Genomic DNA, 15,278 nt, shown 5'->3' with positions numbered 1-15,278 from the left:
TCCCGTTCATTCATTCAAAAAGGTTTTCACTCAACTACCCTTTCTACAGTTCCGTACCTGGCTCCTAGTGACTTTATTTTGTCACAAAATGAAAACTTGGTAAACAGAATGGCGCTTCAATGACAACTAGGAGCACCAATTGCTTATAACTAGATTGCCGAGCTCGCAGGCAGCGGGATTCTATGAAAAAGGGATTTCAAAGCGCAATAATTATTAAAGGCCTCAATTAGTTTGGCCAGATGAATAGTATTTTAGTTGCTCTTTTAAATGAGGTTTTGGACAGTTTTCTCTCAAAACTGGATAAAATACCAATGGTGTGGATAGACACAATTATTAATTGTCTGGGTAGCCGAGAGGTGATATAAAAGGAAATCTGAAGGTCGCTGGTTCGATTCCAAGATAGGGTGTTTCCTGACCCATATGCCATTTGTCATCGAGCTATGAATTAGATGTTATCTAACAAAAAAGTCGATGTTAGATAGTAACAAGACCAGGGTTTGGGCCATTACATTTCAAAAACATTCGAAAAATGTCATTAGTGTAGAAAACAAACAAATAACAAAAAACACAATGAAAAAATGATACAGTGATACTCTTTCCTTGCACAAACGTTTAGTTTAATCCTAAAACGTTCTATATTTTCTGAATAGCCCTCGAATATTATTGTTTGCCAAAACATTTAGTTTGGTTTTAAATAGTAAAAATATCAACATTTGAATACAATATTAATATCACTTTGTAGATTCTGTAGGATAAATACTTCCTATAATGACACAGATTTAGTTTTCTTTGGGGTTTTATTTAATAACTTAATACCAGTTTCCTCTTAAATTAGGAAGTGTTTTTTGCATCCAAGTATTTAAAGCTATTACACGTATTACATGTTTTTATTTTGTTTAACAGAAATTATCCATCACAGGTAATGTTAGTGTCTAAAGTTGATCTGTTGAAAGCATTACTAATTAGTATTGTAATGACCAACAACAACTTGGTACAGAATTGATGTATAGGATTAAACCTTCATTTTAAGCTGAGTTACAAAATGCACGTGGTTACTCAGTGTATCAGGGAATAACCAGATGATAAAATACATCGGGGTAAAGTTTCAAATCTTCATTTGTAGGCTACCCAAAAATATTCAAACAGTATTTTCAAAATGATAATTCCTTAAAGTTTTAATTTCCCCATTTCAGATTTACACGACAATGACTGACAACATGATACAAGATGAGGTCACTCGAGCAGCAAAGACATTGTTTAGCAAGAGGAACCGAACGTTGATGCATTGGCTCAACCCTGATGTGAACAAGAATCAGATCAAGGTCAACACCGACGCAGCCTGGGAGATGCTTCCGGCCGTGCAGAAAAAGTTTTTCATCTCTCAGGTTAGGTGAATTCCTTGTCTGTGGTTAAGTACAATTTATACAGTTTATTTTTCCTACAGTTACCTGACAAAAAGTTCACCTGAAGGTGGCCTTTCTTGCACTGATTATAGTACAGAAAGTTGATAATTGCTGCATATACTTACTTTTGCCGCACACCAGTATTCCAACCAAAACAACACAAAACAGTGTGCTTTTATTAGGCACGTAATATGTGTACGCTTGAAAATAAGTTGGCAACACTTAAAGATAGTACAACTACGATCAGCTGGTGCAGCGTTTTCCCATTTTGTTCAATGTTTAGATTTAACCTAACCTAAACACGTGTTGTACACACTGAGCTATAATTACAACTGGAGTCGCCACTCTGTGTTTAAAAAGCGTACACTGTTTTGCTGTTTTTTTTTCCAGTTATTTGTGTTGTTATGTTGGCCTTTGATCGGTTGGTTGGATAGCTGACAAATTCGAACCAATCAGATGGGGTTATTTTTGACAAGTCCAACCAACCGAGACAGTGTGACCAACAAAACACAGCAAGCGGCCATCTTAATGGCACTTTTTTATGTTCAACCAGAGAGTAGTGAGTCCAGTTATATTCTATTCATCTCTATAGTTATACAATGTTTGAAAGACTATTATTTATATGCTTTTTAGTAACTGTAGGAAAAATATAATGTGTAACACGAGTGCAAAATGCCTTTGCTGCACTCGAGAAACTTTCCACACTCACCTACGGCTCGTGCGTAATTATTTGCAGCAAAGTGCTACTTCGCCCGCTAGTTACACAAATAACTAGTGTCGCTATCATTCAATTGCATACTTTCGAATAGGGATAAGAGGCTCATTTTATACTGAATGTGAGTAAAAGATTGATGTAGAAAAATTTAGAAGCATTTAGTTTTGTTACTGCCAAGGACTAGCTGTGTATTTAGCCATTGCCATTTGAGAGCTACATGACCGAAAATGAGATGGACAGTTTCAAACAATTAAAAAATATTATAAGATATAACATCAGTTGGTGAGGGAAAGGTTCTCTGTTAGATTAGATAAGATTTACCTTTGTAAATGCATAACTTATCCCAAAACTCCCTAGCCATAAGAAAACTTGGTAAGATCGATGTTATCATTATCAATTCTGAGATGGGGACGTGACATAGGTGCTTATTTTTACCCAAATATGAGTATGATGGCGTGAGATGATCTGTGTAGCTTGGTTACTGACTAAGCTGTTTCATTTAGGCCTAATAATTTATTAAAAAGCCCGATGACAGCTGGGTTAAGTTTCGACTTTAAAACCATCAAAAAGCTACTAACTTTTTTCAGGATCGATCCGGCACCATAATTGATTGTTAAGTGAGTAGAGTACTACAACCACTCAGCTACTCAATAAGCAGATAAAAATTGTACTAAAAAGAGGAAAGAATAGAAAGGTATAAATTTGTTTAAATAACATACCAAAAGAAAATTATGGTCAAAAAGCTTACATTTGCAGAAAATTAAGTACACATTTTTTTGCCCCACCAAAATTTTGGGCATAGTAATGAAATTATAATTCTTATTAGAGATTATATTTTTCATACAGGTAAAGTAACGGGATCTAATCATAGCAAATGAAATTGATTTTTACCTTAATTCAATCCTCTGTAGTAAAATATTCATCTATAGTTCATTTTGTTTCATTTAATTAAATACAGTATCATTAATCTGTCAAATGATCTAATATTAACACTCTCATCGTAGGTGCTAGGAAAGTTTTCACCGCATGTATCAAGCTTGATGGTAAATCCACAGTTGGACCCTTCACAAGTTGACAATCCAAGTCCATGTATGGTCAACATCTTTAACCCTAGTGGATCAAGGGCAACTGGTTTTAAAAGAAGACGAAAAAAGAATCCTGAGGATAAAAAAGTTAAACCTGATAGTAATGTCAAAATGATAAAAACTGTTATTAAAACTGAAGTAGAAGATAGTTGTGATTCTGGACTAGTTATTGATATTGGTCCAGAGGTAAAGTCCAAAGAAGTTCCTTCTGTACAAGTACAAAGGGTAAAACGGAAATACACCAAAAGGAAACATAAAGAAAGTACTTTAGGAGTGAATGTTCAAAATACCCCTAATACTTCCCTAATGTGTGCCTTGCCTGTCCGTGTAGAAGATATAAAAGTGGAAAATGATTTAGATATCTCTAATATTACTCAACCAAAAACTGAGTTGCCCGATGAATCCACTGAAGCAGGAGAAACATCGAATAAGATAGAATGTGGTAACACAAAGAATAAAAAGCCAAAGGTAGACAAAAACGAATTACCTCTAAAACCCAAACGGAAGTACGTAAAACGAAAACTTGTTAGGAAAAAGTACAAAAAAAGAGAGCCAAAACAAAAACCTCCAAAGGATGAAATTGTTTTGCCAGAAGTAGTTGGAACCGACAATAATGAACCAGAACCTGAGCCCATGAATGAAGAGGAAATGGAAATAGATTTGTGGATTGAATTAGAAGACGATTCCATTCTTACAAATGAGGAGGTTGACAATTTTTTTAATGGCATTGACGATCCTGACCATCTCTTTAGCGAATTAGGTATTGTAATGGAAAATCAAGAATTACCAGAATTATTCAACAATCCGTAAATTTATTCTGTAATTTAAAATTTATTACATTCAATAAATAGCTTAGTTTAGAGAGCCTTGGACTGTAAAACAAGTGTATGGGGTCTTGGAATTGTTGGCTGATACTAGTAAAATCTAACCATACAACATGTACCCCTGGAGTTTTATTTCCATTTATTTTATTTACTTTGTACTAACTATTAAAATAATTTAAAGTGATTAAACAGAATAGGTAGAAACTCTCTCATACAGAAATTGTTGAGCTATAATATAGGTTATTAATATAAATATACATTTTCTTGTATACACTATCTTAGTCAGAAACATGAATAAATAGTTTATTTTTAAATACCTAAGAACTATTTGACATGTAATTTTTTAATATATTATAAATTATTATTTTTCCTCAGGAAAGATATTCATTATTAGTTGAACCCCTCATATCTGTTGAGTGTGTGACTGCAACAAAGATATGTTATAGTCAAAGATAAGAAAGAAACGTACAAAAAATAAAAGCGGGGCCAAAAAACAAGAACCAGATGATCGATAAACAAATTTAAAGCGAGAGAATGGTCGAATTTGGTTGTAAAACCCCTAAAATGAATTTAAAAAAATGTGGTAACAAAGGTTTCTCTATTCAGAGACTTGCCCAGCAAATGCAAGTAGAAACGTGGGTGTAGGTTTGAAACAGAAAGATGAAGTCAATAATGTCTAAGTTAGATATGGGAGGTTCTATTGTATTGACCAGAAAGTGTGTTGGCAAATGTTTTTTTTTATATTTATCTACACTCATTTTCAAAAGAAGAAGCACAGTTTTGGCAACAATTTATTTTTTATCCACATTGGTAGTATTCTCTGAAGTCACTTCTTAATATTTTGCATTTTTCTAATGACAATAGGAATGGTTTAGCTGCAGCAATTGAGAGGTACTTGCCTGCTCTCACTAAAAAAATATCCCTGAAAAAATAAAGTTATTACATTCCATTTTACCAAGTGTAATAAAATAGTAAAAGTAATAAAATCATCACATATGCAAACACCAATTATTTGTTTAATTGGTAACAAATTTGATCAATTTTTAGAGTTAATGATTATTATGTCAAATATTCAAAAGTAATACCTTCAAAGAAATTTACCTGCATTGGTAATTTTTGCATTTCAAACTGTAAGTAAAAATACATAAATGTGATCAAAACACGTTTGAAATGTTACATGTAGGATGAGCTGAGAAATTCTGTTGTAGGAAATATTGCCTGGTATATATATGAAATACTAACACACAAATTTCGGTACTGACCTAGTGTTTAAAATGATCACTGTGTTAGGACATTCATAGTGAATAAAATCTTTTAACACGTTCGCTGCTGACCGCTAGATGCCGGGACGGCGCCAGGAGCTGAACTAGCGCTCGCCACTGCGTAACATTGCCGCTGATCACTGAATTATAGTAAAAACAACCGTAGTTATACTGGATAGCAGAGTTCTACAATAAAACTGGCTTTGGACTTAGTACTAAGTGATTCTGATAGATAACAGCACTACCCAGGCTGCAGTCGGTAAAGTAGTGTCGCTATCTAGCAGGAAAGAGGTGGGACAAAGCCCTGATCTAAACGACCCTGGTGGTGATTTTGGGAAACTATATTTTTTATTGTTAGAAAAGTACGTCCCCACGCAAAGAAATATAGGACGCTCGTGACGAGCTGGCTGATCCAAGGAAACGTTAAACAACAATAAACGGTGACGTTCTGGAACGTTCCTAACTCCTGGCGCCGCTGATGTTCCGGAACGTCTGTAGCAGCAAATGTGTAAAAATAAACCCTACGCATTAGTTGTAGATTTACATAGTGTCTGTCTTTTACCTGTTAAGAACTTCTTTTGCTGAAGCTGCTGATGAAGCCATCTGTCCCTTCCACAAGAAGCCTCTTTTTTGCTCAAATGGGTTTCCTCTTAGCATCCCTGCAATTTTTACAAACATTTATCTTTGTAGTTTTTAATCTAAAAAAAAAGTTGTTGCAAACTACAAACATCAATTCCAGATCTTAATTTATAATATAGAATATGTATAATATTTTAACTTTACATAATAAACACATCTTACATAATCTTACCGTTTTTTTCTTGCATAAACTAGCCATTTTCTGTATTTACTACATTATTTTCTCCTGACATAGAACGTTTTATTGCTTGAAATAAACACCATCTAGCCTTAAGAGTAATTTATGGCAGTTATTTCTCCTTTTAGTAGCAAGATTTTAATATTTTCCTCATCTTTAAATAATAGCCAAAGACGAATTAATTTGAAGTTTAAGGTATGCTTCTGAGCATAGAGTGCATTTTGCGGTTTACTTCATTTCATGTAATGGTTCCTGATTAAAAAGTATTTAAATCAAATACAGTAGTCACAGTTATCAGACCATCCGAGTTAACCTCCTCTGCAATGTCATGGTGTCACCTCATTTCTCAAATAAAAATGACAATTTTTTCCCAAATTTTCATTGCGATTTTTTATTATCTCAACCAAATTTTTTTTAAACTCTCCCTCGATCAAGACACAATTGTCAACATGACCAACGCTCGCAACGCAATCGTCAACTCATCCTCACAGCGCCAGCGTTAACATTTTTATAATTATCTGTGTTATCCGACCTTACTGTGGCCAGTTCAGGTAGGATAATCGACACTTTACTGTATAACAGCTTCTTGTGCATTACTGCCTGCCCTCTGAAATCGTAACTCAAACCGCACAAACATTCACCCTAAATTTAAATAAACCTTCAGTCAACATCAGAGCAAAGTAACCAGACCATCAACATGGAGATCATATTGTACACACAAGTTATGTAAAATATGACTTGTAAAATGCAAATAATGACTAAACTCACCATGAGTTCTCGGAATCAATATTCTTGAGCTGGATTGGTCGTCTTCACCTGGAAACCTTTCATGGTAATTATTTGTGTCGAAACATTTCATTTGATGACACACTGTATTTTTGTGTCATAAAAGCAACAAGATAGTTGAAATTACCCCTGATGAGAGTCACACATTTTTTACTGACTGTTTTCTTGAGATGAAAACGTCCGATAGATTATGGAAACTCTTTTGAGTAAAATTTCCAGTTGGCTAAGCATTGCTAACAGAACAGCTGAACATCTAAATTTATTGCTACCACTTCGGGTTTAGCTACATTCTTCAATTTCTCTTTGTCTTGGTGAATATGGACATGAGTTTATGGAATTCATCTGAGATTTCCTTTAACCTAGATATTCTAGGCTAACCTTGGCAGTTCCAGGTTAATAATTTAACACGACTCTTGAGTCTTGCGATATGGGAAATTGACAATAAGCATTTAATACAAAGGAGGCATTTCCGTAAAATAAAAAGGTTGTTGATGTACTTTCTGAATAGAAGGTTCATCATTATGATTACTTCATAAGTAAACTCATTGGATTAAGTGAATTTTGGAAGAGAAATATTAAATGTTTTACCATTGAACTCATCCTTAAGACATTTTAATCAGGAGTATATTACTGAAATAAATACTGTGAAGTAATGTAAGCGAAAAACATAGTCTGACTATCACATTTGTTTGCTGCTTTGCATATGTAATATCGTAAGAATTATATGTCAACAATCTAAGAAGTGTTTTTACATCAAATAATAGTTTTTATAGCTGACTCATTATTTTTAATACTGTAATATATACCTTCTTCAGAGCCACTAAAAGTGGACTCCTCTTCCTCTGAGTCTTCGTCTCCAACTGGTTTTTGTAGCTTAAAATCTGAAATAATATAATATTAGGTTTGTGATGATAAATAATTACCAATTGCACTAGAAACTGTTTAGAATATATTAAAGTCCGTTGCACAAGTGAAAACCCAAACATTAAGATGCACAGTAGCATAAGAAGCTAATGCGGATGTGTGGGCAGAAGGCAGCACAGCTGGCAGGCTCAATTTAGTGAGAACATTTTCTTAGCACCACGCCGTGGCATGATATACATTTGTATATATATACATATATATATCTTATACATATATATATATTAATATACCTGTATATATATTTGTCATATAACTTTGATGTGAATTGTTAATTTTAAGAACGCTCTTGCCTATCTTTGGAAAAAGTGTATATTATGACTGTTGGATTGTGTTTACTGTCACTGTTATTGTGAATCATTAGATGAATTATGGCTGGTGATCACATGTATTACTCTCGCCATGAAACACTCACCAATAAAATGCTAATCCAAAAACTACACAGTCAAAAAACAGTTTATAAGTCCAAACAAAACTGCTAGCTCTTGAGGTTGTGGCCTTCCATTATAGAACAAACTCTCAGCAGTAACAAATTTGTTTGAAAAAAAGTTATTGCAATTTCACTTGGCTCGTCAAACAGCTGGTTAAATGTTACAATAAGGATGCCAACATAATCCAAAACTAAGAAAATGGTGGGATGTTACAACAAATTTACATTAAGTATAATTTTAGGGAATTGATAGAATTAAAATATTTAAAACAATTAAAACTCTAATGAAACATCCAAAGAGAGAAATCCAAAATCAAGTGTTATAAAAGTAGGGCTACAGATATTATTAAAATTCAACAAAATTTGTGTGGAGATAAATCGTAATATTTTATACTAAATACTAACTTTTGAATTTGTTCATCGTCCTTTTTGCGCTGTTTGGGTTCTGAAGACGGGCACCAGCTGAAGGCCCTGCATCAAATATTACAAATAAAATTAGATTAGATTGATTTAACTTGTTAATAAATGTCATCATTACAAACTAAACATGTTGAGTGCAGGCTGGTCACCGAGGACCGGCCGTGAAACTTGCGTGCAGGCCGGCCCGGTCTTTCGCACGGCCTTAAGGAGTAGACGGAAGTTATTGCGTGTGCGTTGCTAGCTAAGATTTTAAAAATATTTTCAGGCCTGGGGAAGTACCCACTGATATTTTTACCGCACCGAATGTGTTATAAGCTAGGTAGTATACCACTAGTTCTAGTTTAGCATTTGGCTTAAATGTTTAGTATTAATGTTTTTACTAGAATATTAACAGGTTGAAAGTAGCAACTGGTGTTTTGTCAATGTACAACATCGTACAAACATAAATAAAACTTAGAAAACTAGTTATAATATTGCAATAATCCTAGAACAATCAGCAAATGTAACGTTCAAGGCTGGGTTTAACAATGTAATAATTAGCTGAAAGCACAGTTTCTTGTGTATCAAGTCAAGCACTCACATGTCAATGCTGTGTGGTCTATCTGGTAGTTTTCATCAGTAATAAACCGCTCCAGTTCATCCACTTTACCTCGTTGAATGTCTGAAAATTTTAAACTCTTTTATCTTGTAGAATTACTTAAACAGTCATCTACTTTTTCTACGTATTTACAGCTGAATTTGAATGCAGCCTAAGTATGTAATAAATGAGAATAACATACTTTGTTACCGAATATAATCAGCTGTTTCAAACCCAAACCATTTTTATACCAATGGTCAAGGATAGTGGAATGCTGTGCTAGGTAAAATGAGGTGCACTCCAGCTTGGCCTTATCTTGCAACTAAAAATTATGATATTTCAACTATTTGTTATTTGACCTTTTTTTATTTGGTGTTGTTTGATACAACATTTTAGATAAAGTGTACTCTTGATATATTTTGATAATATTTTTCCATGAAATTAGCCATTTTTTAAATTTAGGCTTAAGTCATAAAAATTTTAACGGCTGCCATTTTTAAGCCAACAAATATTTTTTTTTATGATTATTTTATACAAATAGCATATTACCAATTTAACTTGTATACCAATTGTCAAAGATATTTTTAATAATCTTAAAGATAAAAATACCGAAACAAAAAACTAAATTGGTGATATCTTGCTAACGAGGTGTTTTTTATGGTATTCTTGATTTTTGTTTTATTTTTACCCATAAAATTATGAGTTTGTTGTACTTACTTTTGGGATACCCTGTATATATTAGAAGTTACATGCAAAAATTTACCATCAACTAAAAGATGTTATAATAATACTACTTTAATATACAGAAACTTACTTTGTAAAATATGGCATTGGACACTTTTTATAATTAGATGAATGGGTTTTTAGACAAACAGTATTCAAGCAAGAACATTAATTTTAATTTTGATTAACTCTTTTTTTTTATTTACCGAATTGTTAAGTTCATAGTTTTTTTGTAATCAGGCCTATATCAAGTTGAGGGGATATTTTTTGTATACTTACAACCATTTTGTACAGAACAGTACTGAAAAAACAAAAAAAACTAGTGTTGAAAAAAATTATTGTAAGTAGTTTAAAGTATAAAATTCAACTACCTTTATACAGATTGTAGCCGTCCTGAGCCATAGCCAGGGAGACAGCAGCCGGCAGCAGTAGCCAGGACAGTGAGGTAGGCATGACAATGACTGAGACTCTGACAGCAGACGACGCTTCATTTATCTTGTCAAACCACCCCCTCATTAAACCCACAGCAATGAGACTGTCAGAGACAGCTGCGCTTTCACTTCTTACCGAGTATTTTTGGCAAATTGACTGTTTGTTCTTGACAGCATTCAGAGATAAAAATTTTGAATGGAAAAAGATTAAACTTAAATTTTGAATTGTATTTTTAAAGTGATACTAACATACACATTGTACTGTAGTTCTATTTGACCAATAGAGTAGCTACTAAATATATATTTTACTGGTTCGGCCAGGCACATTGCTCTTTCTCAAATATATATTAAAAATTTTTTAAACATTTACCTTTTAAAAACAGTTGATGATTCTGTTTAAAACTGGTGGTTAAACTGTTTAATATGTGACCATGTCTATTGCAAGATTGTTTTTCTCAAGGACAATAATGGATTTCTGATTTCTGTTAAACTTGTGAACTGTATACCTCTTACATAGCGTTAGACTAACATGTCCCATAACACCAGGTACAATTACTTCTTATTTTTATACTTCAGGTTCAGAGCAATGAATGGTATGTCTCAATGCAATTTCAGTTCATAAAATAACTAACATTTATGTTCTTATATTTCTTAAACCATTTAATAATTCATCAATAATAATAGTTAATACTTTAATAATTCATCAACCTAAATCAGTGGCCAACAATAAAACGTCCGAAAAAGGAAAACACAGGAAAGTAAAAGTCTATTATAAATAAAAACATTTATCTATTTACTAAAAACTTATAATTTATCATAAAAACAACTTTATAATACAAAAAAAGAAAGGCCATTGGTGATCACCAGGTAGGGTTGCCAAATCGCTGCAAAGCTTTGTCTTGTGTAGATAGATCCATCTGGACTTTCTTACGCATGTAGAAGATGGGACAATCACGGCTGAGGAATAATACATACATTCAATAAAGGCTAAGTACTAATAGTTAACCAATAATTATCTACATTTTTACAAAAGTCCTCGGTGTTCACTTTAGATGTTATCTAGCCAAGTGTCACAGGAAGCAAAAGTGTAAAGTGAGGACTATTTCTATTTCACAACTCACCTACTAAAATAAGCTTTTCGCATGTGTTATTTTCATCCTGTGAATTAAACTAACACTTCCCACCAAATCGTTTCATCATTTCACCTTCTGATAACCAGGCGAATATAACAACCACTTCAGCTCTTGGCATAAACCAATAATTCGGCTACACCTATAAAACTTGGCAAATCAAAATATCAACATATTCACCTTGTACAAAGAACCTCTTCGTGCAAGCTGCCTTGGCACCGTTGGCATTCCGTCCAAAGCCGACAGAATCGATTTTCTATTTCTTGCAATCTAAATAAAACAACATATTACTCTCAAACACTAGATAAGGGAATTACAATTTACCGATGTCCAAATAATAGTACTAAGTCCGATGAACAAATTTAAATGCAATATCTTGAAATAGGGGAAGGTTTGTATAACACTTTTAATGTCTGTATTAATACAATTAAATTAAATTAAAATAATATTTATTGTCATAAATCATAAATAATGGCTATGACCGGGCTTAGGTCTTACCATGAGACCTACGGTAATAGGTCTCATGGTAAGACCTAAGCCCGGGACCGATTTACTTTTTCATTTTGATGTCCCCAGAGGCCAAAAACACCATTCGTTCAAATTTTTTTTTATATATATATATATATATATATATGTGTGTGTCCATCCGCACGATAACTTGAGTAATTTTTGTCCGATTTTGATAAAATTTGGTTTAAAGGTGTAAGGCGGGATAAACTTGAATGAGTTCGCGAACCAGCATGATCGGACTATGGGAACGGGGGTTTATGGGGGGTTTTATGGGGTAAAAATAGGTTTTTCCCATTTTTGACCCTAAAAACACAAAATTTCACAATTTATTTTTAAACCATTTTGTAGAGCTTAAAAAAACAAATAATTTATTATATTGAAGCGTTATTATGCGCCTAATTGTTACGGAGAAAATTCAAAAAAATTGTAATTTTAAAATTCCTATGTTATTCTTATGGAGAATAAGTCAACTGTTGTAGTTTGCTTGTTTATGAACATATTTTGATCAAATTTGGAAAATACATTAATTTCTTACTAAACCACAGTACCTTTTAATATTTTACATTAAAAAAAAAACTTTTTTACCCTCCCTGTTGCAGCAAACCTAAGTACTCATTAAACTTATTCTGTTTAAATAGGGAATAAATGTGATATTTTTAGGGGACATTTTAGTTTAAATCCAATCAGGCAGATGGAAATTCGCTAAGTCTGCAGGTTTGCTACATCCCTATAGGGAAATTCGCTAAAATTAAAATAATATTTATTGTCATAAATACATCTGTGTTATTATAAATAATGGCTATGAAACTATTACTATATGTCACACAGTTTTATATAGGGATGGACGGGATTGAATTTTTAGTTCGGGACGGGACGGGACGGGATTTTTATTTCCTTCCCGATTTTCGGGACGGGACGGGACGGGATTTTTTTCTGTGCATAAAAAGAAAGTACTGTATTGCAGTTACCAAAAAAGACATACGAAATAAATTTTTACCTTTTGTGGCACTGATCTATAAAAACCAAAAAATGGGTAACAATTTGCAGGTACCTATAGTAACTTGTGACTCACGGGGTGATCGTCTGTATGACTCACGGTCACGGCGCGATCGTCGTCATGACTCGCGATCACGGCGCGATCGGCGGTATGACTCGCGGTCACCGCGCGATCGTCGGTATGACTCCGCGGTCACGGTGTTATCGTCGGTATGACTCCGCGGTCACGGGGCTATCGTCGGTATGACTCGCGGTCACGGCATGATCGTCGGTATGACTCGCGATCACGGCTCGATCGTCAGCATGACTCCGCAGTCACGGCGCGATCGTCGTCATGACTCGCGGTCACGGCGCGATCGTCGGTATGACTCGCGGTCACGGCGCGATCGTCGGTATGACTCGCGGTCACGGCGCGATCGTCGGTATGACTGCGGTCACGGGGTTATCGTCGGTATGACTCGCGGTCACGGCGCGATCGTCGGTATGACTGCGGTCACGGGGTTATCGTCGGTATGACTCGCGGTCACGGCGCGATCGTCGGTATGACTCGCGATCACGGCTCGATCGTCAGCATGACTCCGCGGTCACGGTGCGATCGTCGTCATGATTCGCGGTCACGCGCGATCGTCGGTATGACTCGCGGTCACGATTTGCGATCACGGCTCGATCGTCGGTATGACTCGCGATCACGGCTCGATCGTCAGCATGACTCCGCGGTCACGGCGCGATCGTCGTCATGACTCGCGGTCACGGCGCGATCGTCGGTAGGACTCCGCGGTTACGTCGCGATCGTCGTTATGACTCCGCGGTCACGGCGCGATCGTCGAAATGACTTCGTCTCCTGCGTTCGCGGACCTATCGCTCGCAATAACGGCGTTTTCGGCACTCGCGAAGTGGAAAAATCGTCAACGATCGGACCAAATCCCGTCCCGAAAAATTCCCGAGTCAAATGTAATCCCGTCCCGATAATCGGGAATATTTTTTTCCCGAAAAATTCCCGAAATTTCGGGACCCGTCCATCCCTAGTTTTATAATATTGTATGTTTGTATAATATTGTTTGTGAGTTATCCATATAAATCCCAAAGTACCCATGAACTTTTGAGAAAACTACAAGTCACACCCCCATAAACCATATACTTAAAATAGCGAGAAACCTTGCGCAAAACTATTCATTATTTCATAAATTGCCCTATAATAAGACCAAAAGCTGGCGAAATTGCTGAAGGCTGGGGAATTGCTGCCGTAATTCCTTTCTAAAGGGAGCTTTCCATATACCTAAAGTTAAATAATTTATAAATAAAAACACTTTATAAAAATGCCACATTTTTAACCCTTTGCGGTCGAATGGCGAGTATAGGTCGCCTTGTAGGTGTGACTTGTAGTTTTCTCATAAGTTCATGGGTACTTTGGGCTTTATATATGGATTAACTCTGCATTGCTTACAGTCGGGACTACGTAAGTTTGCAGTTGAGGGAGGAGCCTATTTACCATATGGTTTTGAATGAATCGATGAGAACCATGCGGTGTTGCCAAAACTAATAATACCAGCTGATTTGAAAATATTGCTTAGTATATTTTAATTAGTGTTGTCAACGAGCGATGTGGCAACGTCGCACTAGCCTTGTCTTGTGATTGGCTGCCACCAACTGCAAACTTACATGGTCCCGACTGTGGGTGCTGATTGGTCCTTGGATGAGCATGCAGTTTAAATTAAATAACATGTTGAGGTAAATGAATAATTGACGAGCTGTCCGGAGTGTGGGAACTGTTTATGACGATTAGATTAAGGTATCTGCATTACTAAAATTCAATGGGTAGGGAGGAAAACGGGTCCGCGATGTAGGAAGTGGTGAAGGAAGTAGTCAAGGCGAGCTGTCCGGAGTGTGGAAACTGTTTATGACGATTAGATTAAGAGGTATCAGCAATCCTACAATGCTATGGAAAGGGAGGGAAACAGGTCCAAGACGTAGGAAGTGGTGAAGGAAGTAGTAAAGGCGAGTTGTCCGGAGTGTGGGAACTGTTTATAACGATTAGATTAAGGTATCTACAATCCTAAAATGCTATGGAAAGGGAGGGAAACAGGTCCGCGACGTAAGAAGAGGTGAAGGAAGTAGTAAGGTGAGCAGCGTGGAGTGTGGGAACTGGAAACCGTTTGTAGCCGTTAGATTAATGTATCTGCAATGCTGAAATGCTATGAGAAGGGATGGAAGCATGCCCACGACATAGAAAATTGTGAAAGAAGTAGTA

At 35.5% G+C, this 15,278-nt stretch overlaps 3 protein-coding genes across 5 annotated transcripts in view; 1 reads left to right on the top strand and 2 right to left on the bottom strand.

Moving 5' to 3' along the window:
- The first annotated feature begins 1,333 nt into the window (after positions 1-1,333).
- Positions 1,334-4,145, top strand: LOC128990083 (uncharacterized). Its single transcript, XM_054412318.1, has 2 exons — positions 1,334-1,385; positions 3,123-4,145. The coding sequence occupies exons 1-2, from the start codon at positions 1,347-1,349 to the stop codon at positions 4,011-4,013; spliced, it is 930 nt and encodes a 309-aa protein (XP_054268293.1). The 5' UTR covers positions 1,334-1,346; the 3' UTR covers positions 4,014-4,145.
- Positions 4,002-10,448, bottom strand: LOC128990084 (uncharacterized). Of its 2 annotated transcripts, none has more exons than XM_054412319.1 (7): positions 10,335-10,448; positions 9,244-9,324; positions 8,649-8,714; positions 7,699-7,773; positions 6,875-6,922; positions 5,852-5,948; positions 4,002-4,949 (listed from the first exon to the last, which is right to left on the bottom strand). In XM_054412319.1, the coding sequence occupies exons 1-7, from the start codon at positions 10,414-10,416 to the stop codon at positions 4,826-4,828; spliced, it is 573 nt and encodes a 190-aa protein (XP_054268294.1). In that variant the 5' UTR covers positions 10,417-10,448; the 3' UTR covers positions 4,002-4,825. The 2 variants fall into 2 exon arrangements, with proteins under 2 accessions (XP_054268294.1, XP_054268295.1); XM_054412320.1 differs by having other exon boundaries at positions 4,002-4,451.
- A 793-nt stretch (positions 10,449-11,241) lies between these two features.
- The window catches only part of LOC128991159 (DNA polymerase delta catalytic subunit-like), a 41,184-nt gene continuing 37,147 nt past the window's right edge, over positions 11,242-15,278 (bottom strand). For both annotated transcript variants that reach the window (XM_054413931.1, XM_054413934.1), the window contains 2 exons: positions 11,705-11,794; positions 11,242-11,351 (listed from right to left, as the gene is read on the bottom strand). In XM_054413931.1, the coding sequence (XP_054269906.1) occupies positions 11,255-11,351; positions 11,705-11,794 (187 nt within the window). In that variant the 3' untranslated portion in view covers positions 11,242-11,254. The remainder of the gene's footprint in view (positions 11,352-11,704; positions 11,795-15,278) is intronic.

This window comes from Macrosteles quadrilineatus, unplaced genomic scaffold (genome assembly GCF_028750875.1).
Source record: "Macrosteles quadrilineatus isolate MER2022 unplaced genomic scaffold, UCM_ALF_1.0 Scaffold_3__2_contigs__length_128488019, whole genome shotgun sequence".
Classification (NCBI taxonomy): domain Eukaryota; kingdom Metazoa; phylum Arthropoda; class Insecta; order Hemiptera; family Cicadellidae; genus Macrosteles; species Macrosteles quadrilineatus.
This window is presented reverse-complemented; position numbering and strand designations above follow the sequence as displayed.

Excerpts from the sequence above, each read along its gene's own strand:
- LOC128990083 (XM_054412318.1), top strand. The coding sequence starts at position 1,347 with ATGCTTCCGGCCGTGCAGAAAAAGTTTTTCATCTCTCAG. Across the intron at positions 1,386-3,122 it reads AAAAGTTTTTCATCTCTCAG|GTGCTAGGAAAGTTTTCACC; the intron begins GTTAGGTGAATT and ends CTCTCATCGTAG.
- LOC128990084 (XM_054412319.1), bottom strand. The coding sequence starts at position 10,416 with ATGCCTACCTCACTGTCCTGGCTACTGCTGCCGGCTGCTGTCTCCCTG. Across the intron at positions 9,325-10,334 it reads CGGCTACAATCTGTATAAAG|ACATTCAACGAGGTAAAGTG; the intron begins GTAGTTGAATTT and ends TAAAATTTTCAG. Across the intron at positions 4,950-5,851 it reads GCAAAAGAAGTTCTTAACAG|GGATATTTTTTTAGTGAGAG; the intron begins GTAAAAGACAGA and ends TTATTTTTTCAG.